This window comes from Oncorhynchus mykiss, chromosome 4 (assembly GCF_057628025.1).
Source record: "Oncorhynchus mykiss isolate SJ-2025 chromosome 4, ASM5762802v1, whole genome shotgun sequence".
Classification (NCBI taxonomy): Eukaryota; Metazoa; Chordata; class Actinopteri; order Salmoniformes; family Salmonidae; genus Oncorhynchus; species Oncorhynchus mykiss.
The window spans coordinates 81125844-81148947 of NC_143025.1; the positions used below are offsets into that span (position 1 = coordinate 81125844).

Here is a 23104-nt window from a genome sequence, read left to right on the forward strand (position 1 = left end):
TTATAGTGACATCACCAATACCCCATACAGCACAATGCAGAAGCCTTTATAGTGACATCACCAATACCCCATACAGCACCATGCAGAAGCCTTTATTGTGACATCACCAACCACCCATACAGCACCATACAGAAGCCTTTATTGTGACATCACCAACCACCCATACAGCACAATGTAGAAGCCTTTATAGTGACATCACCAATACCCCATACAGCACCCTGCAGAAGCCTTTATAGTGACATCACCAACACCCCATACAGCACCATACAGAAGCCTTTATTGTGACATCACCAACCACCCATACAGCACAATGCAGAAGCCTTTATAGTGACATCACCAATACCCCATACAGCACAATGCAGAAGCCTTTATAGTGACATCACCAATACCCCATACAGCACCATGCAGAAGCCTTTATAGTGACATCACCAATACCCCATACAGCACCATGCAGGAACTTAGTCTCTCTCTACACAGCAGGCAATCACACAGATCGAACACCCCCCCCCCACCCCCCCCCCCCCCCCCACACACACACACACACACACTCTGATGGAAACCTATCCCTAACACTGCACCACACCAGGACACACAGCGCAGTGCCCTGACCTGGATTGATGGGCTGGATGGATAGATTCTGGTTTGGCGATTCTCACTTCAATACCTGCAGGGCATTTGATGCTGTGTGTGTGTGTGTGTGTGTGTGTGTGTGTGTGTGTGTGTGTGTGTGTGTGTGTGTGTGTGTGTGTGTGTGTGTGTGTGTGTGTGTGTGTGTGTGACCCACCCCCTCTCCCAGACAGTCCCAGCATTACTATCATAAGTTTGGAATTAATGACCCTGTGGGATGCTTTAATTTCCACAAATGGAAACAGTCCTATGGTCAGTGACGGACAGAGAGGAGGGCAGCAACAATCCATAATATGACGAGGGATGTAATAATGTGATCAGATGTTTGACAGACAGGACGTAATACCACCATGACAGATGCTGTATGTTACACTCTGTCTTTGTCACTGGTACTAGAGTTCTGGAGAGCAGGCACTGGCTTAAAGGTGCAATCTGCAATATTACCTGCTGTTCAATAATGATGAAGCCTATACCAGTTGACTCTTGAGGAAAATAACTTAGAAATGCCTGATGAGATTAGTACAACATTATTATTACTCCATTATTACCCAGAATATACCTTTTTTACTACATTGTTTGTAAAGCCTTTCCTGAAAATCAAATGACGGCCTGGGTGCCCCCGTATCTCTCTCTCTCTCTCTCTCTCTCTCTCTCTCTCTCTCTGGGAGGAGAGGTTACTGGACGAGGGGAGATGAGGGTACTGGGCTAGGCGAGGAGAGAGTACTGGGCTGGGCGAGGGGAGGGTACTGGGCTAGGCGAGGGGAGGGGAGGGTACTGGGCATGGTGAGGGGAGGGTACTGGGCGAGGGGAGGGGAGGGTACTGGGCGAGGAGGGGAGCGTACTGGGCTGGGCGAGGAAGGGGCTGGACTAGGGGAGGGAATGGTACTGGGCTAGGGGAGGGTACTGGGCTGGGCAAGGGGAGGGGAGGGTACTGGGCTGGGCGAGGGGAGGGTGCTGGGCGAGGGGAGGGTACTAGGGGAGGGGAGGGGATGGTACTGGGGGAGGGGAGGGTACTGGGCTAGGGGAGGGTACTGGGCTGGGCTAGGGGAGGGGAGGGTACTGGGCTAGGGGAGGGGAGGGTACTGAGTTAGTTTAGCTATGGCCACTTGAGACAAGCTGAAAAGCCTTTATATAATAATGTGTGTGCATATGTGTTGTGCGTGTGGGGGCACACTGTATGTGTGTGTGCAGGTCTGGAGCAGTAGAGTAGAGGGGGGTTGTGCTGTGTTGTGCCAGCCAGGCCTTGTTATCCCGCAGGCCAACTGCACATCTAATTCAATCACTAGAGAAAGGGCAACATACCCATCCACTGCTCCTCTGACTATAGAAATGGGAGAGAGCGAAAGAAACACAGAGAGAGGGGGGGTGAGAGAGAGAGGGGGGGGGAGGGGGTGAGAGAGAGAGAAGAGGGGGTGAGAGAGAGAGAGAAGGGGGGGTGAGAGAGAGAGAAGGGGGGTGAGAGAGAGAGAAGGGGGGGTGAGAGAGAGAGAGAAGGGGAGTGGTGAGAGAGTGAGAGAGAGAAGGGGGGGTGAGAGAGAGAGAAGGGGGGGTGAGAGAGCGAGAGAAGGGGGGGTGAGAGAGAGAGAGAAGGGGGGTGAGAGAGAGAGAGAAGGGGGGGTGAGAGAGAGAGAGAAGGGGGGTGAGAGAGTGAGAAGGGGGGGTGAGAGAGAGAGAAGGGGAGGGGGTGAGAGAGAGAGAAGGGGGGGTGTGAGAGGGTGGAGGAAGGGTGAGAGAGAGAGAGAAGGGGAGGGGTGAGAGAGAGAGAGAGAAGGGGGGGTGAGAGAGAGAGAGAAGGGGGGGTGAGAGAAAGAGAGAAGGGGGGGTGAGAGAGAGAGAGAAGGGGGGTGAGAGAGAGAGAAGGGGGGGTGAGAGAGAGAGAAGGGGAGGGGGTGAGAGAGAGAGAAGGGGGGTGTGAGAGGGTGGAGGAAGGGTGAGAGAGAGAGAGAAGGGGAGGGGGTGAGAGAGAGAGAGAAGGGGGGGTGAGAGAGAGAGAGAAGGGGGGGTGAGAGAGAGAAAGAAGGGGGGTGAGAGAGAGAGAGAAGGGGGGTGAGAGAGAGAGAGAAGGGGGGGTGAGAGAGAGAGAGAAGGGGAGGGGTGAGAGAGAGAGAAGGGGGGGTGAGAGAGAGAGAAGGGGAGGGGGTGAGAGAGAAAGAAGGGGGGGTGAGAGAAAGAGAAGGGGAGGGGGTGAGAGAGAAAGAGAAGGGGGGGTGAGAGAGAAAGAGAAGGGGAGGGGGTGAGAGAGAGAGAGAGAGAAGGGGAGGGGGTGAGAGAGAAAGAGAAGGGGAGGGGGTGAGAGAGAGAGAGAAGGGGAGGGGGTGAGAGAGAGAGAAGGGGGGGTGAGAGAGAGAGAAGGGGGGGTGTGAGAGGGTGGAGGAAGGGTGAGAGAGGGAGAGAAAGAGAGTTAGATGCTACACTAAATATGTTGATGGTGTGAAATGAACTTTTACAAAAGAATTAACTTCATAACAATTGAATGCTCTCTTAATTAGTGTTCCTTGTCACTAAATATATGTGGTGTGATTTTAACAATGGTAGGAGACATTAGTTAGAAAAATCTAATGTTATGTTACATAATGCATCATGAAGCTGGTTAACTTGTGGCTTGTTAAGTAAAGCCTATATTGTGAGCATGGCTCTTGCAATGCCAGGATAGTGGGTTTGATTCCCGGGACAAACCGTAGGTAAAAAATGTATGCACATAAAAGCTACTGCTAAATGGCATATATTTTAATTATGACTAGATGCTTCACATGTATATGTAGCAGATGGAGAGGTGTAAAACTCACTCCTCAGCCTTAAATGTCGCCCCTTGTGCAAATGAAGAAGGTATCTGGTAGCCACTTCAAGGGTTAGGGTAAGAAACTAGGGCTGTCCCCGGGTCTACCTGACAGCCACTAAACGCTGAGTCAGAGGGAGGAATGCCGGCATTTTGGATGGCCCTCCTTCCTCTGCTTCCTCTCTCACTGCCCCCCTCTGCTGGCTGATAAACACACTGACTGTATTATGCCGAGATGATGACCAGGGTGAAGTTTCTCCTAGTTACTGATCAACCCCAACTTTAACCATTAGTGGGGAAAATGACAAACTGATCCAAGATCAGCGTCTAGGGACAACTTCACCCTACTCCCATGGGCTATGCTGAACACTTTTGTTTCATAATGCTGAAACAAACAAACACCTTCACTTACTAGCTGGTTAATACAGAGACAAGCAATATTACTGATAAAATAATCTGACAAGGCTGTGTTATTTCATTTAGTGACTTCCCCTGTGAAGGCTTTCACAATCAGTGTTTCATTTTTCAAGACCTGAATGATCCTAAGAGACTTTGGACAAAAGTTACTTGCATAATACTGGCATTTAGAGTGCATCCAAATTGAACCCTCGTCACTATATACTGTAGTGCACTACCATTGACCAGCTCCCTGGTCAAAATGAGTGAACTATATAGGGAGCAGCGTGCCATTTGGGATAGTCAGTTTGTTTATCTTTCTATCCTCCCTGCTGTTTTAGAGGATATCTGTAGTGTACAGTTTTTTTTCTATAATCTGTCATAATTAGTTTGGTATTTTCTCATGTTTCCATAATGGTGGATACTGGGGAGTGGGTGCACTGCTGTGAACTCTTTCCCTGTAGCCTCATCTCTCTTTCTCTCTCTCGCTCTCTCTCTGTGTGGTTGTGTGCGTGAGTTTTATAACTGAGACTGGGGTCCCGAAGGGTGCTTGCTGGCTATGCTGCCTGAGTTTAGCTCTCTCATCTCTCTCTCTCTTCTCTCTCTCCTCTCTCTCTCTTCTCTCTCTCCTCTCTCCCTCTCCTTTCTCTGCCTTGCATGTCACTGACGTTTATGTAAGAATTCAGAAAGCATCTTAGAGCCCCCATCAGTAGGTCGGTCAGTCTGTCACACAAAACTTGAAACATCCAAATGATGGATGCTGAATTATGCATGTACTCAGCAGCCCTCTCTCTCTCTTTCTGCTCTGTGAACAAGCCAGCGTCTTTGTGTGAGTGATGCGCTGGCAGGACAAGGCGTTGCGTCTCAAATGGCACTCTAGTCCTTGTATAGTGCACTACTTTTGATCAGGGCCCATAGGGACACCCAATATGGTGCCGTTTGAGACATAACCAAGATTAACAGCTATATGCATCAACATGCTAACAGTTCCCTCTCCCTGCCAACAGCTATATGCAGTTACATGCTAACAGCTACCTCTCCCTGCCAACAGCCATATGCAGTAACATGCTAACAGCTCCCTGCCAACAGCCATATGCAGTAACATGCTAACAGCTCCCTGCCAACAGCCATATGCAGTAACATGCTAACAGCTCCCTGCCAACAGCCATACGCAGTTACATGCTAACAGCTCCCTCTCCCTGCCAACAGCCATATGCAGTAACATGATAACAGCGCCCTGCCAACAGCCATATGCAGTAACATGCTAACGGTTCCCTCTCCCTGCCAACAGCTATATGCAGTAACATGCTAACAGTTCCCTCTCCCTGCCAACAGCCATATGCAGTAACATGCTAACAGTTCCCTCTCCCTGCCAACAGCTATATGCAGTAACATGCTAACAGCTCCCTGCCAACAGCCATATGCAGTAACATGCTAACAGTTCCCTCTCCCTGCCAACAGCTATATGCAGTAACATGCTAACAGTTCCCTCTCCCTGCCAACAGCTATATGCAGTAACATGCTAACAGCTCCCTGCCAACAGCCATATGCAGTAACATGCTAACAGCTCCCTGCCAACAGCTATATGCAGTAACATGCTAACAGCTCCCTCTCCCTGTCAACAGCTATATGCAGTAAAATGCTAACAGCTCCCTCTCCCTGATAACAGCTATATGCAGTAACATGCTGACATCTCCCTCTTCCTGACAACAGCTATATGCAGTAACATGCTGACAGCTCCCTCTCCCTGCCAACAGCTATATGCAGTAACATGCTAACAGCTCCCTCTCCCTGATAACAGCTATATGCAGTAACATGCTGACAGCTCCCTCTCCCTGATAACAGCTATATGCAGTAAAATGCTAACAGCTCCCTCTTCCTGACAACAGCTATATGCAGTAACATGCTGACAGCTCCCTCTCCCTGCCAACAGCTATATGCAGTAACATGCTGACAGCTCCCTCTCCCTGCCAACAGCTATATGCAGTAACATGATAACAGTTCCCTATCCCTGCCAACAGCCATATGCAGTTACATGCTAACAGCTCCCTGCCAACAGCTATATGCAGTAACATGCTAACAGCTCCCTGCCAACAGCTATATGCAGTAACATGCTGACAGCTCCCTCTCCCTGCCAACAGCTATATGCAGTAACATGATAACAGTTCCCTATCCCTGCCAACAGCCATATGCAGTTACATGCTAACAGCTCCCTGCCAACAGCTATATGCAGTAACATGCTAACAGTTCCCTCTCCCTGCCAACAGCTATATGCAGTAACATGATAACAAATCAAATCAAATCAAATGTTATTTGTCACATACACATGGTTAGCAGATGTTAATGCGAGTGTAGCGGAATGCTTGTGCTTCTAGTTCCGACAATGCAGTATTAACCAACGAGTAATCTAACTAACAATTCCAAAACTACTACCTTATACACACAATTGTAAAGGGATAAATGGTGTCCCATAAGCTTGACTTAATTTGCACACGAAAAATCATGCAATGATGGAAAGACCTGTGTGTTATCCTTGTTAATGGAGACAGAGAAGAGCTCCAACTTCTTAATCATAGCCTCAATTTTGTTCCGCACCATGAATATAGTTGCAGAGAGTCCCTGTAATCCTAGATTCATATCATTCAGGCGAGAAAAAACATCACCCAGATAGGCCAGTCGTGTGAGAAACTCGTCATCATGCAAGCGGTCAGACAAGTAAAAATTATGGTCAATACTTTTAAGCTCGTCTCTCAATTAAAGAAAACATATCAATACTTTGCCCCTTGATAACCAGTGTACTATAGCACTATAGTTGGAAAATATAAATGGACTGTTTGAAAATGCGAAAAAAAAAAAAAAGTGATTCCCCAGTTTGGGAATACCTGCAGGTGATTAATTCTATTGTAGTATGCCAGTAGGCTTATTTGGAAGGGACAAGGCATCTATTGATGACTCTGTACTTTCAGTGAAGGATTTGTTTTATGACAATCTCGACTTGTGTACTCTTCCCTGTAGACTCAATGTCAGGATTTTGTTTGACAGTTACCGATCTGTTCAGGAAACAGCAGAGGGAGCACCCCCCTATCCACATCGACGGGACAGTAGTGGAGAGGGTAGTAGGTTTTAAGTTCCTAGGCATACACATCACAGACAAACTGAATTGGTCCACCCACACAGACAGCGTTGTGAAGAAGGCGCAGCAGCGCCTCTTCAACCTCAGGAGGCTGAAGAAATTCGGCTTGTCACCAAAAGCACTCACAAACTTCTACAGATGCACAATCGAGAGCATCCTGTCGGGCTGTATCACCGCCTGGTACGGCAACTGCTCCGCCCACAACCATAAGGCTCTCCAGAGCGCAGTGAGGTCTGCACAACGCATCACCGGGGGCAAACTACCTGCCGTCCAGGACACCTACCCCTCCCGATGTCACAGGAAGGCCATAAAGATCATCAAGGACAACAACCACCCGAGCCACTGCCTGTTCACCCCGCTATCATCCAGAAGGCGAGGTCAGTACAGGTGCATCAAAGCAGGAACCGAGAGACTGAAAAACAGCTTCTATCTCAAGGCCATCAGACTGTTAAACAGCCACCACTAACATTGAGTGGCTGCTGCCAACACACTGACTCAACTCCAGCCACTTTAATAATGGAAATTGATGGAAATTAATGTAAAAAATGTATCACTAGCCACTTTAAAAAATGCCACTTAATATAATGTTTACATACCCTACATTACTCATCTCATATGTATATGTATATACTGTACTCTATATCATCTACTGCATCTTGCCATATTTATGTAATACATGTATCACTAGCCACTTTAAACTATGTCACTTTATGTTTATATACCCTACATTACTCATCTCATATGTATATACTGTACTCTATACCATCATCTGCATCTTGCCTATGCCGTTCTGTACCATCACTCATTCATATATGTTTATGTACATATTCTTTATCCCTTTTCACTTGTGTGTATAAGGTAGTAGTTGTGGAATTGTTAGGTTAGACTACTCGTTAGTTATTACTGCATTGTCGGAACTAGAAGCACAAGCATTTCGCTACACTCGCATTAACATCTGCTAACCATGTGAGTGTGACCAATAAAAGTTGATTTGATTTGATTTCTTTATTTTTTAAATATTTTTTTAATCAATAAGTGATGAGGAAAACTGTTTCTTTGATGAAAGATGCAGGTTACAACTCCATTAATTTAGCTGTATATCACTGGCCCATCCAAGGCTAGCCTCTAGCACAAACATGCTCTTCCTCTCCATGTCTCCATGTGACATACTGCCAGTGGAAAATGTTGTGTCACAGAGACAGAGAGAGTCGCCATAGCACCCGTCCGGCCCAGGCATTATTGGTTGTCCTATGTGCGTTGTCACTCAGCATGCCATGTTTAGAGCAGAGACTAGCGAGATGGCAGGCCATCCAGCCCAGGGTTCCGTCGCAAATAGCACCCTATTCCCTGTGGGAAGTCTCCATGGATGTTTATGTTGTTGTGTTATAGCACTCTATTCCCTGTGGGAAGTCTCCATGGATGTTTATGTTGTTGTGTTATAGCACCCTATTCCCTGTGGGAAGTCTCCATGGATGTTTATGTTGTTGTGTTATAGCACCCTATTCCCTATGGGAAGTCTCCATGGATGTTTATGTTGTTGTGTTATAGCACCCTATTCCCTATGGGAAGTCTCCATGGATGTTTATGTTGTTGTGTTATAGCACCCTATTCCCTATGGGAAGTCTCCATGGATGTTTATGTTGTTGTGTTATAGCACCCTATTCCCTGTGGGAAGTCTCCATGGATGTTTATGTTGTTGTGTTATAGCACCCTATTCCCTATGGGAAGTCTCCATGGATGTTTATGTTGTTGTGTTATAGCACCCTATTCCCTGTGGGAAGTCTCCATGGATGTTTATGTTGTTGTGTTATAGCACCCTATTCCCTATGGGAAGTCTCCATGGATGTTTATGTTGTTGTGTTATAGCACCCTATTCCCTATGGGAAGTCTCCATGGATGTTTATGTTGTTGTGTTATAGCACCCTATTCCCTATGGGAAGTCTCCATGGATGTTTATGTTGTTGTGTTATAGCACCCTATTCCCTATGGGAAGTCTCCATGGATGTTTATGTTGTTGTGTTATAGCACCCTATTCCCTGTGGGAAGTCTCCATGGATGTTTATGTTGTTGTGTTATAGCACCCTATTCCCTATGGGAAGTCTCCATGGATGTTTATGTTGTTGTGTTATAGCACCCTATTCCCTATGGGAAGTCTCCATGGATGTTTATGTTGTTGTGTTATAGCACCCTATTCCCTGTGGGAAGTCTCCATGGATGTTTATGTTGTTGTGTTATAGCACCCTATTCCCTATGGGAAGTCTCCATGGATGTTTATGTTGTTGTGTTATAGCACCCTATTCCCTATGGGAAGTCTCCATGGATGTTTATGTTGTTGTGTTATAGCACCCTATTCCCTATGGGAAGTCTCCATGGATGTTTATGTTGTTGTGTTATAGCACCCTATTCCCTGTGGGAAGTCTCCATGGATGTTTATGTTGTTGTGTTATAGCACCCTATTCCCTATGGGAAGTCTCCATGGATGTTTATGTTGTTGTGTTATAGCACCCTATTCCCTGTGGGAAGTCTCCATGGATGTTTATGTTGTTGTGTTATAGCACCCTATTCCCTATGGGAAGTCTCCATGGATGTTTATGTTGTTGTGTTATAGCACCCTATTCCCTGTGGGAAGTCTCCATGGATGTTTATGTTGTTGTGTTATAGCACCCTATTCCCTATGGGAAGTCTCCATGGATGTTTATGTTGTTGTGTTATAGCACCCTATTCCCTGTGGGAAGTCTCCATGGATGTTTATGTTGTTGTGTTATAGCACCCTATTCCCTGTGGGAAGTCTCCATGGATGTTTATGTTGTTGTGTTATAGCACCCTATTCCCTATGGGAAGTCTCCATGGATGTTTATGTTGTTGTGTTATAGCACCCTATTCCCTATGGGAAGTCTCCATGGATGTTTATGTTGTTGTGTTATAGCACCCTATTCCCTATGGGAAGTCTCCATGGATGTTTATGTTGTTGTGTTATAGCACTCTATTCCCTATGGGAAGTCTCCATGGATGTTTATGTTGTTGTGTTATAGCACCCTATTCCCTGTGGGAAGTCTCCATGGATGTTTATGTTGTTGTGTTATAGCACCCTATTCCCTATGGGAAGTCTCCATGGATGTTTATGTTGTTGTGTTATAGCACCCTATTCCCTGTGGGAAGTCTCCATGGATGTTTATGTTGTTGTGTTATAGCACCCTATTCCCTGTGGGAAGTCTCCATGGATGTTTATGTTGTTGTGTTATAGCACCCTATTCCCTATGGGAAGTCTCCATGGATGTTTATGTTGTTGTGTTATAGCACCCTATTCCCTTTGGGAAGTCTCCATGGATGTTTATGTTGTTGTGTTATAGCACCCTATTCCCTATGGGAAGTCTCCATGGATGTTTATGTTGTTGTGTTATAGCACCCTATTCCCTATGGGAAGTCTCCATGGATGTTTATGTTGTTGTGTTATAGCACCCTATTCCCTGTGGGAAGTCTCCATGGATGTTTATGTTGTTGTGTTATAGCACCCTATTCCCTGTGGGAAGTCTCCATGGATGTTTATGTTGTTGTGTTATAGCACCCTATTCCCTGTGGGAAGTCTCCATGGATGTTTATGTTGTTGTGTTATAGCACCCTATTCCCTATGGGAAGTCTCCATGGATGTTTATGTTGTTGCATAGTAATGGCCATGGTCTTATGATGGTATCCACCCAGTCTCTACCTTTCATCCACTTCCAGTTAGCATGTCACTAAAATAACAATATAGCTGTTTGAAAGATATCCTAACTGTTTCAGATTATGTAGGCTACAGTGAAAGATTTTATTCTGACTTGTTCTCCTGTTATCATTGTTAAGAGAAATAATGTCTCAGAGAGTCATTCTGCTTGTATAAGCCTTGTTCCATCCAGAGCCTGATCATGGCCACTGCTGTTATGAGAGTGTGAAATGGCCTCCATTATGAGTGTGACTGCATAGTTAATGTGGCCACAGCGAGCGAGGTCTCTGCATCTCTCTCTCTCTCTCTCTCTCTCTCTCTCTCTCTCTCTCTCTCTCTCTGCAGTTCTCTCTTTCTTTATCCCTCTGTCTATCTGTCTATCGCTTTCTCAATTCAATTCAATTTAAAGGGCTTTATTGGCATGTGGAACATATGTTTACATTGCCAAAGGAAGTGAAATAGATCATCTCTCTCACCCTCTTTCCTGTTCCAATCTCTCTCCATCCCTTGGCTGTGCTTGTGGCGTTGTTCACCTGTGCTCTATTCCTCTCTACCCCACTGACATCCGTGTTTACTAGGCCAGCTGTGTTTGTCTGAGCCTGGGTCTATACAGTGAGGGAAAAAAGTATTTGATCCCCTGCGGATTTTGAACATTTGCCCACTGACAAAGAAATGATCCATCTATAATTTTAATGGTAGGTTTATTTGAACAGTGAGAGACAGAATAACATCAAAAAAATCAAGAAAAATGCATGTCAAAAATGTTATAAAAAAAAAATGTTATAAATTGATTTGCATTTTAATGAGGGAAATAAGTATTTAAGATTTCTGGCTCCCTGGTGTCTTTTATACAGGTAACGAGCTGAGATTAGGAGCACACTCTTAAAGGGAGTGCTCCTAATCTCAGTTTGTTACCTGTATACAAGATACCTGTCCACAGAAGCAATCAATCAATCAGATTCCAAACTCTCCAGACTTTATAAAATAAATATTTCAAATACCGAGCTATGTTGTTCACATTTTTGGGGAGATTATATTATTTTATACTAATACAATTGCTCAGAGAAAGATATTTAGTCTAACAAGTAATACATTTATTTTATCAAAAAGGTAGAGGTCAAGATTTACACCTCTGTTTTCAATGCCTTTCAATACCTCACCTTGCAAGGATAACAACACTGAGCCTTTTCTCAAATGTTTTATGAGATTGGAGAACACATTGGGAGGGATCTTACATCGTTCCTCCATACAGAATCCTTCCAGATCCTTGATATCCTTCATCTGTGCTTATGGACGGCCCTCTTCAATTCAAACCACAGGTTTTCAATGGGTTTCAAGTCCAGAGACTGAGATGGCCATTGCAAAATGTTGATTATGTGGCCAATTAACCATTTCTTTGTGGATTTGGATTAGTGCTTGGGGTTATTGTCTTGCTGGAAGATCCACTTGCGTTTTCAGCCTTCTGGCAGAGGCAACCAAGTTTTCAACCAAATTAGCTTGGTACTGGATAGTTCATGATGCCGTTGACCTTAACAAGGGCCACACGACCAGTGGAAACAAAATAGCCCCATAACATCAAAAATCCCCCAAAAGGTAGGTATGGGTTTCTTTTCTGCTCATGCATTCTCATTTCGATGCCAAACCCACCACTTGTGTGCGTGGCCAAAAATATATTTTTTTCATGTCATCTGACCAAAGCATCGGTTCCGATCCAAGTGCCAGTGCCGTTTAGGAAATTCCAGGTGTTTACATTTGTTGGATGTGGCGCAGCGGTCTAAGGCACTGAATCTCAGTGCTAGAGGGGTCACTACAAACCCTGGTTCAGCGGTCTAAGGCACTGCATCTCAGTGCTAGAGGGGTCACTACAGACCCTGTTTCAGCGGTCTAAGGCACTGCATCTCAGTGCTAGAGGGGTCACTACAAACCCTGGTTCAGCGGTCTAAGGCACTGCATCTCAATGCTAGAGAGGTCACTACAGACCCTGTTTCAGCATTCTAAGGCACTGCATCTCAGTGCTAGAGGGGTCACTACAAACCCTGGTTCAGCGGTCTAAGGCACTGCATCTCAGTGCTAGAGGGGTCACTACAAACCCTGGTTCAGCGGTCAAAGGCACTGCATCTCAGTGCTAGAGGGGTCACTACAAACCCTAGTTCAGCAGTCTAAGGCACTGCATCTCAGTGCTAGAGGGGTCACTACAAACCCTGGTTCAGCGGTCTAAGGCACTGCATCTCAGTGCTAGAGGGGTCACTACAAACCCTAGTTCAGCGGTCTAAGGCACTGCATCTCAGTGCTAGAGGGGTCACTACAAACCCTGGTTCAGCAGTCTAAGGCACTGCATCTCAGTGCTAGAGGGGTCACTACAAACCCTGGTTCAGCGGTCTAAGGCACTGCATCTCAGTGCTAGAGGGGTCACTACAAACCCTGGTTCAGCGGTCTAAGGCACTGCATCTCAGTGCTAGAGGGGTCACTACAAACCCTGGTTCAGCGGTCTAAGGCACTGCATCTCAGTGCTAGAGGGGTAAGCAGAAGCAGAAAAGAAACCCACACCTATTGTAAAATATGGTGGTGATAAAATATAAGTTATGGCTATTTTCTAATGAGCTGTCCGTTATCAGGGGATATTAACTGGTAATTCATAGAGGCATTGTGTGTGTTGGGTCATCATCACGTTGTTAAGCGAAAATGGGCTGTTATAATATTCACAGTGCTATGTGCTCTTTTAACAATTATGAAACTGAGCATATCAGTTTCAATTCCAGGCTACTATGACCAGTTCCTGCCACTACCAGGCTACTATGACCAGTACTTGCCACTACTAGGCTACTATGACCAGTACTTGCCACTACCAGGCTACTATGACCAGTACTTGCCACTACTAGGCTACTATGACCAGTACTTGCCACTACCAGGCTACTATGACCAGTACTTGCCACTACTAGGCTACTATGACCAGTACTTGCCACTACCAGGCTACTATGACCAGTACTTGCCACTACTAGGCTACGATGACCAGTACTTGCCACTACTAGGCTACTATGACCAGTACTTGCCACTACTAGGCTACTATGACCAGTAATTGCCACTACTAGGCTACTATGACCAGTACTTGCCACTACCAGGCTACTATGACCAGTACTTGCCACTACTAGGCTACTATGACCAGTACCTGCCACTACTATAATTCATAGTAGTGGCAGGTATTATTGCTCTTTTTTCTGTCTTGTTTTTTAACCAATGCATAGCCTCCATATCAGATAAGGACAGGAAGGGAAAGGACCAGGTAAATGAGGGCTTAAAAGGAGACGTTTCACAGTCAGTCAGTCCAATTGTCCCGGCCCACTTCTCTCTATAGCTTTTACATTTTATGTTTAGGTTTTAGTCATTTAGCAGTCATTTATTAAATAAAAAAATAAAACAATCATAAGTGTTTCATAACTGGATATATTCTCAGGGAGATGCAGTCTCTCTTCCCTCTCCCTCTCTTTCTCTCTCCCTCTACTCTCTATCTTACCCTCTCCATCTCTCTATTTATGTGTTGCTATCTCTGGCTCTCTCTATCTCTCTCTCCCTGCCCCTCTCTCTCCACTTCTGCAGGTCTTTCTTTCCCTCTCTACTGTCCTGACCCTCCTGACTGAACAGGAACAGTTACTGAACAGGGACAGGTACTGATCAGGGACAGGTGCAGAACAGGGACAGGTACTGAACAGGGACATTTACTGGACAGGGTAAGGTACTGGACAAGTGCTGAACAGGAACAGATACTGAACAGGGACAGGTACTGAACAGGGACAGGTACTGGACAGGGTAAGGTACTGGACAGGTGCTGAACAGGGACAGGTACTGAACAGGGACATGTACTGGACAGGGTAAGGTACTGGACATGTGCTGAACAGGAACAGATACTGAACAGGGACATGTACTGGACAGGGTAAGGTACTGGACAGGTGCTGAACGGGAACAGATACTGAACAGGGACATGTACTGAACAGGGACAGGTACTGAACAGGGACAGGTACTGGAACAGGGACAGGTACTGAACAGGGACAGGTGATGAACAGGAACAGGTGATGAACAGGGACAGGTACTGAACAGGGACAGGTTATGAACAGGAACAGGTACTGAACAGGGACAGGTACTGAACAGGGACAGGTGATGAAAAGGAACAGGTACTGAACAGGGACAGGTACTGGAACAGGGACAGGTACTGAACAGGGACAGGTGATGAAAAGGAAAAAGTACTGAACATGGACAGGTACTGATTAGGGACATGTGCTGAACAGGAACAGCCAGACAGTGCCAGGCTATATGGAGCAGCAGGGCCAGCCCTGTGAGGGAGTCACTTTGCATTTGTGCATGCTGCATCACAGTGTGCATTACATCCTGGCAGTGCCACACACCAAAGCAACATTTTCACAACAATTAGATCTGAAGTGATTAGTCTGGCAGTGGCACATCCCATTGTGTTGTATGTGTTTTGAGAGTTGAGCAGGGCTCCCCAACACCTCTACTCCTGCTATCAGATAGGGCAAGTGGAAGGTCTGCTCTAATGAATTAGCCTGGTCCCCTGGAAAACCCAACCAAACCACAACCTCCCATCTAGATTACAGAAACTCATCATATTCTACATAGTGTTTATTTGTAGCCCATTAGCCTCTACCCTGTCCATCTGTGTATTGCTTATGGATGCACTATTTGAACCACAGCCTAAAGTAAGTCCAGGAATAGGGATATGGTTCAGTGTTAGGGTTGCAAAAAAAAAAAAAATCCAGGTTTGAAGGTTCTTGGAATTAAGGATGACATACAGAATCTTTCAATCAGGATTTCTGAAAAAACAGGGAATTTGGGGAATGTTTGTTTTATTCAGCACTCAACAAGAAGGGTTTCAGTTAACTATGTAGAAGTTAATAAATCCTCTTATGGATCCAACTCTTTTTTTAAATTGTCACCTAAAATGACATACCCAAATCTAACTGCCTGTAGAACAGGACCTGAAGCAAGGATATGCATATTCTTGATATCATTTGAAACGAAACACTTTGAAGTTTGTGGAAATGTGAAATGAATGTAGGAGAATATAACACATTAAATATGGTAAAAGATAATAAAAATAATGTATTTTTCATTGTTGTACCATCATCTTTGAAATGCAAGAGAAAGCACATAATGTATTATTCCAGATGCAATTTAGATTTTGGCCACTAGATGGCAGCAGTGTATGCAAAAGTTTTAGACTGATCCAATGACCCATTGCATATATGTTGAAAATGTTGTATCAAGACTGCCCAAATGTGCCTAATTAGTTTATTAATACATTTTCACATTCATAATTGTGCACTCTCCTCAAACAATAGCATGGCATTCTTTCACTGTAATCGCTACTGCAAATTTGACAGTGCAGTTAGATTAAAAATAATTTCTGCCCATATCAGATATGTCTTTGTCCTGGGATTTTTTTGTTTGTTACTGATCCCAGTGTAGTTAAGAACTTTTAAATTTAGGGACATCATCCTCCCTAAAACAGATGAACAAATGAATGATTTATTGACGATGATGTCCTTGAAATGTGACGTGATAATAAAAATTCTGGAAATATATGCTAAGATTTAGGCAGAATTATCAATTATATTATTGATAAAGTCTTTTGTTTATCACTGGGTGCAGTGATCTAAATAGCCTTGCACAAGCCTTAGAGGCTCATAGGGCAGGAGCCTATCTCCTGTTTCTGTAGCATGAGGCAGCTTGATGTACACACCCTGGACAGGACACTAGCCTATCACAGGGCTTTACCCCCAATCTATCAATAGCTTGGAGTGCCAAACGGAGATGCATCAGGTCCCATTTTTGGTATGTGTCACACCCTGACCATAGTTTGCTTTGTATGTTTCTATGTTTTGGTTGGTCAGGGTGTGATCTGAGTGGGCATTCTATGTTGGATGTCTTGTTTGTCTATTTCTATGTCTGGCCTGATATGGTTCTCAATCAGAGGCAGGTGTTAGTCATTGTCTCTGATTGGGAACCATATTTAGGTAGCCTGGGTTTCACTGTGTGTTTGTGGGTGATTGTTCCTGTCTCTGTGTTTTGCACCAGATAGGGCTGTTTTGGGTTTTCACATTTCATTGTTTTGTAGTTTATTCATGTATAGTTTTCCTTTATTAAACAAACATGAATCATCACCACGCTGCGTTTTGGTCCGCTTCTACTTCACCACAAGAAAGCTGTTACAGTATGACTAGGCCAGGGATTGAATTCACAACCTTCTAACCTCAGGGCGGACGCTCTAACCACAAGACCACTGAGTCGGTAGCGTAGTGATGAAAACGTGTGTAAACTCACCGGTTGCGGTGAAAAAAGTAACTCCCAATACTTTTAATTCATTTTTCTGCAAAAGGTGGGTAAACTGTTTACCCTCCACTACACCACTGACTGTGAGCTTAGAGGGAGGAACACTCAAGGTGTGCATCCCAATTGGCACCCTATGCTAACCATGTGTATGTGACAAATAAAATTTGATTTGATTTATTCCCTTTGTAGTGCACTACTTTTGACAAGACCTAGTGGGTAGCCATTTCAGACCAACCTTTTGTTCCGGGGACCACCAAACCAACATTCGCGGAGTGGTAGCATTTTTTTACATAAAATATCTTAGCTGTCAATTTAAGAGTCAGTTTTATCAGTGTATTTAACAGATTAAAGGCCTTTTGTAGTGTAAAATTGCTTACAATATCATATATACCCCCAACATGTAACGACAGAGTCTCTTCTTCGTCTGAAGAGGTGTAGCAAGGATCGGACCAAAACGCAGCGTGGTAAGTGTCCATGTTTTAATAGTATAAACTGAACACGAAAGAATACAATAACAAAGTGAATATAAACTAAACAGTCCCGTGTGGCACAAACACTGACACAGGAAACAAACACCCACAGACCAACAGTGAAACCCAGGCTACCTAAATATGGTTCTCAATCAGGGACAACGATAAACAGCTGCCTCTGATTGGAGAACCATATCAGGCCAAATACAGAAATAGAATAAACATAGAAACAGACTGCCCACCCCAACTCACGCCCTGACCATACTAAATAAAGACAAAACAAAGGGAATAAAGGTCAGAACGTGACAGTAGTACCCCACCCCACCCCCCCGGATCTGGGTGGGCATCTGTCCACGGTGGCGGTTCTGGCGCGGGACGTGGACCCCACTTCACCATAGTTCTAGTGCGCCTCGTCGCCCGCCTCCGTGGTCTCTTTAAAGCGGCGACCCTCGCCACAGACCTTGGACTAGGGACTCTAGAAATGGGTCCCGAATAGGCGGGAGACTCCGGCAGCGCTGGAGTGAAGGACGCCTCCGGCAGCGCCTGACAGGCGGGAGACTCCGGCAGCTCCGGAGTGAAGGACGCCTCCGGCAGCGCCTGACAGGCGGGAGACTCCGGCAGCTCCGGAGTGAAGGACGCCTCCGGCAGCGCCTGACAGGCGGGAGACTCCGGCAGCGCTGGAGTGAAGGACGCCTCCGGCAGTGCCTGACAGGCGGGAGACTCCGGCAGCGCTGGAGTGAAGGACGCCTCCGGCAGCGCCTGACAGGCGGGAGACTCCGGCAGCGCTGGAGTGAAGGACACCTCCGGCAGCGCCTAACAGGCGGGAGACTCCGGCAGCTCCGGAGTGAATGGCTATTCTGGCATAGCCTGGCTGGCTGGCGGCTCTGGCGGCTCCTGGCTGGCTGGCGGCTCTGGCGGCTCCTGGCTGGCTGGCTGGCGGCTCTGGACAGACGGGAGACTCTAGCAGCTATAAACGAAACAGTCCCGTGTGGCACAAACACTGACACAGGAAACAAACACCCACAAACCAACAGTGAAACCCAGGCTACCTAAATATGGTTCTCAATCAGGGACAATGATAAACAGCTGCCTCTGATTGAGAACCACATCAGGCCAAACACAGAAATAGAAAAAACATAGAAACACAAACATAGACTGCCCACCCCAACTCACACCCTGACCATACTGAAAAAAGACAAGACAAAGGAAATAAAGGTCAGAACGTGACACAACAGTTATTTTTTCTGGAGAAAAAAGTAGAATCAAAACAAAAAATATATCCTTAAGAAGCCTTAAGTCAGACCACTGCTCTAAAGTAGAAAGGCTCTGTTTAAAGTTAATGGCTGGAAATGGCTGCCTTTTATTTATTATATTTTTTAACCTTTATTTAATTAGGCAAGTCAGTTAAGAACAAATTCTTATTTACAATGGCGGCCTACCCCGGCCAAACCCGAACCCGGACAACGCTGGGCCAATTGTGCGCAGCCTGGAATCAAACCAGGGTCTGTAGTGATGCCTGAAGCACTGAGATGCAGTGCCTTAGACCGCTGCGCCACTTTGGAGCCCCGAGCCCTTTTGAGAGCTTAATCATGTTAAAACACCACAATGTTCCCTCTGATGAATGGAGGATTCTCCCTGCTCCCTCCTCTCCTCTCACTCCTCTTCTCCTTTTTCTATGCGCCTTGCCTCTCACCTCTCTCTCCCTCTCCCTGTCTCCTCTCCACTTTTCTCCTCTCCTCAGCTCTCCTCCTCCTCTTTCTCTCTCAGACTGACTACAAAGCTTAGGTCTGCATTGCAGTCCTCTGCTGGATCTCAACCATATGCTGCAGGGCTGGTATCATACACACTGAGTGTCAGACATACAATCAGAGTTGCATGCACACACACGGTACCGTTCCACCTATTCTATTCCAGTCTTTACAATGAACCCATCCTCCTATAGCTCCTCCCACCAGCCTCCTGTGTATCAAAGGTATAGCCAGCTACATGTGATATTGTCTTGAATGATTGATTAAGCTGTCTATAAGCCAGGGTTCACCTTCTAACTCATTCAAATGGGATCTCTTCTGTTTTCATTCTCTCTTTCAGTTTTTCCCGTACGGAGATGCATCAAAGTTTGCCCAGCATGCGTTCAGGACCTTTGATAAGAACGGAGACGGCACCATCGACTTCAGAGAGTTCATCTGTGCCCTATCCATCACATCGCGAGGCAGCTTCGAACAGAAACTCAACTGGGCCTTCAACATGTACGACCTGGACGGAGACGGCAAGATCACACGGGTGGAGATGCTGGAGATCATCGAGGTAAAGTTCAGAGTTCAGCCCATAGAGATTAATCATGAATCATATGCTCAGTGCCAAATGGCACCCTATTCTGTAATAGTAGTGCACTTTATAGGGAATAGTGTGCCATTTAGGCCATTCGTGTCATATTAGTGTTGAGATATTATTCATGGAAATTAGTGGCCAGGGTTTACTCTTTACTAGGGCCGGGACAATACCAATATCGCAATATGTTTTCCATGGCAAAAATAAAAACACGAAGTAGACCAAACTCTTTGGTCCTTTAAAAACCTGCTGTATGTAAAACATTGTCTTTCTATGGCTTAGAAAATAAATACATGTGACTGGAGGACAACAACATAAAGATGTTTGTTTCCAACATTCGGGCTGTTTTGTTTCCTTGCCAAGATACTAAGGAGTATCGTCCCGGCCCTACTCTTTACCTTCTGAATCTTTGACATTTCCTCCTCTAGCCCCAAATGCCCTCTTGTGTGCCTTGAATACTAATCAGGTTGGGTTTTTCAGAGAGTGTGTTTGACCTATAAATGTCTCTACTTAAGTAAACAATGACTGAACTATCATTTCTCCCCCTCTGTTAAGGCCATCTACAAGATGGTGGGGACTGTGATCATGATGAAGATGAACGAGGATGGCCTGACGCCCCAGCAGCGAGTGGACAAGATCTTCAGCAAGATGGACAAGAACAACGACGACCAGATATCACTGGACGAGTTCAAAGAGGCAGCAAAGAGCGACCCTTCCATTGTATTACTCCTGCAGTGTGACCTGCAGAAATAGAGGAGAGGGAGGATTGAGAACCACCACGGACTCCATTCAGTTTGCAGCTATTTCCACTGGAAAAAAATATTGCTTGGACTACCTTTCAATGGATCCGCTTCTTGTGTTTGAAACACTTGTGTGCATGAGAATGTTAATTTGCTATAAAATATTTACATATACACACACACCTACTGAGACACACCCCACGAAGATACACACGCATCACCACACACTCACTACATATTCACACCACGCACAAATATATTTAGAGATATATAAATATTATTTAAATTATTTAAAATCAACTGCCAAAATGTAAAGTGTGCAATGTATTTTCCATAGATACCGTCTCAATCCACTGGCGCTTTAGCATCAGTGATGTGCTATGTTGAATTACGCTACTACTTATTGTTCTGAGTTTACTGACACTAGCTATGTGTTTCATATATTGAGTAATGTCAACCAAACCAAATTCCTATGGTAACGTAACTGTTTCTGATAAACCATGAATCCATTCTTCTAAAAGATTAGATTTGGATAGATGAAGAGATGGATTAGTAGCCTATTCATCAAACACTTTTCCTTCCAAACGTGCTTGTACTGTTGGTGAAAATAAATGTAGTTAATTTGCATGCGTTTAGGTTTCGCCTTAAAGATAATCTCCTTAATTTTGCATTATATTAGAATAATGAAGACAAAGCCTTATTAATGAAATGCAGTTAGTTAAACATAAAATATAATAATAATTTAATAGGAAAAATCATATTACCGTATAGATCCTTCTACAAGTATTGATGTATGGGATGTATTTTTTGTGTTTGGTCATGACATTCTTTTTGACTGCCGTACCTGTGGGAGCATGAAACATGTAGATAATAATAATAGTTATGATGCTAAGAAATCCCTGTTGCATCTCTATTTAGGAATGAGGAGATATTGAATGTGGCATATTTAACAATGACAAAACCAATAGTCAACAAAAATATTTGTCTTAAAGAAATGAAATAAATTGAAATAAAAGCATCAGTATTGTCAGGGGAATTATACCCTGTGAGTCATAACCAATGAGAGGTTGTAATATAAAAAGCTATCTGAAAATGAATCTCAGCCCTTTAACAATGAAGAGGTTTTAACTGTATTTTATCCTACCTACTATTGGTCCAATTAGTTTTAGTCCTATGTCATCACACCATTTCTTCAATGAAGATACAGGTTGCATATCAATGTGCTGAATTCGACGAAGTTCCTGTCATGAGTTTATTAATACCACTCATAGGTGTAAAGAAAAAAATAACTAAGGCCAGTATAACATTGTGTTAAACATCGATCAGTATAACCTCATACTGTTTTGTCTCTCTCAGTTAAAAAAATGAGTGTTTAAAAACAATGTCTTAAAGGAACTAGTGAATGCCATTCCTAATGAACCAAGCCAAGAGGACTAAACCCCTTAAGCCATGTGTTTTGGTAGGCTATACAGTTTGCCCAAAGTGTACCTAACAATACGCTGCTCTTTATTGTTAGAATTTTTCTACTTTTTTATTCCTCTCTCACATACTGAAGCATACAAACTGTACAGTAGCTTCTTCCTTTTCAGGTGCAGTGTATCCTATCATCCACGCAAGACACCAGCTTGGAAATAGCCTCGGACACCTAGCCTGGTCCCAGATTGGTTTGTGCGGGCTTACAACTCCTATTGGTCATTGTAACGGCACAACATAGGAGTTGGCAAGATGGCACAAACAGATCTGGGACCAGGCTGTGAGACCCCAGCCTGACTGGATAATATTTAATAATTCCCCTGTACATATTAGTTTAAAGTAGACCCTGCTTGTATAAATCACTATTACAATTTAGTAACTAACTACCCATTTTGTTTCACATGTCATCTGCATATTTGGGAGGAGTTATGCTAATCGTATTCAAATTGACCTGCAATGCCAAGACCAAATCCATCACAATTCCTCAAGAGATTAGGCTGACTGTCATCTAAAACTTTCCATGAACATATTTGCCCAGAAATGTTTGTACTGAAAAAAAACTATCAGATACCAAATGTAAACAATGGCAACCATGTAAACTAAATGATTATGTTGTACATGTAGCATGTATTGTGTCCCTGATGACATGGCTGCGCTAGTCCTTGTGTTGTGATTTAAACTAATAAAATAACTCTATGGGCTGTTTTCTGAAGGTGTGAATTAAGATTGCACAAAATGAAACTATACTAGATTGAGTTGAGGGGGGTTGTGATAGTATGCAGTACTGCATATAAAACCACAATCTGTATAGTTGTGTTCGTATTAGAATAAGCAGGCAAACCAACGGTAGAGATTGTCTTCTTGAGGATGTCTTGGGTATAGATCTACCACAATCCAGAACATCTCCACTCTAAATGCAAGTTGAACTGGCCCAGTGACAAATATAGTCTTGGCCATGATACAAAGCTATGTGAAAGGAAAGCAGGCTGACTAAACTGTGCAATACTGACTGAAAAGAGCCCTGGTTGAGGATAGTGTGAAAGACCCTGTGCATTGCGTATGTAGAATTACAATAGAGCTGCTGGCAGTCGTGTGTGTGCCTGTCTAGGAGTGACCGTG

The 23104-nt window shown here is 44.6% G+C and overlaps 1 protein-coding gene across 1 annotated transcript in view; it reads left to right on the plus strand.

The window, feature by feature from the left end:
• LOC110522501 (visinin-like protein 1) overlaps positions 1-22686 on the plus strand; it is a 35680-nt gene extending 12994 nt beyond the window's left edge. The window contains exons 3-4 of the mRNA XM_021600937.3: positions 19533-19748; positions 20328-22686. Of these exons, the coding sequence (XP_021456612.1) occupies positions 19533-19748; positions 20328-20525 (414 nt within the window). The 3' untranslated portion in view covers positions 20526-22686. The remainder of the gene's footprint in view (positions 1-19532; positions 19749-20327) is intronic.
• The last annotated feature ends 418 nt before the right edge of the window (positions 22687-23104 follow it).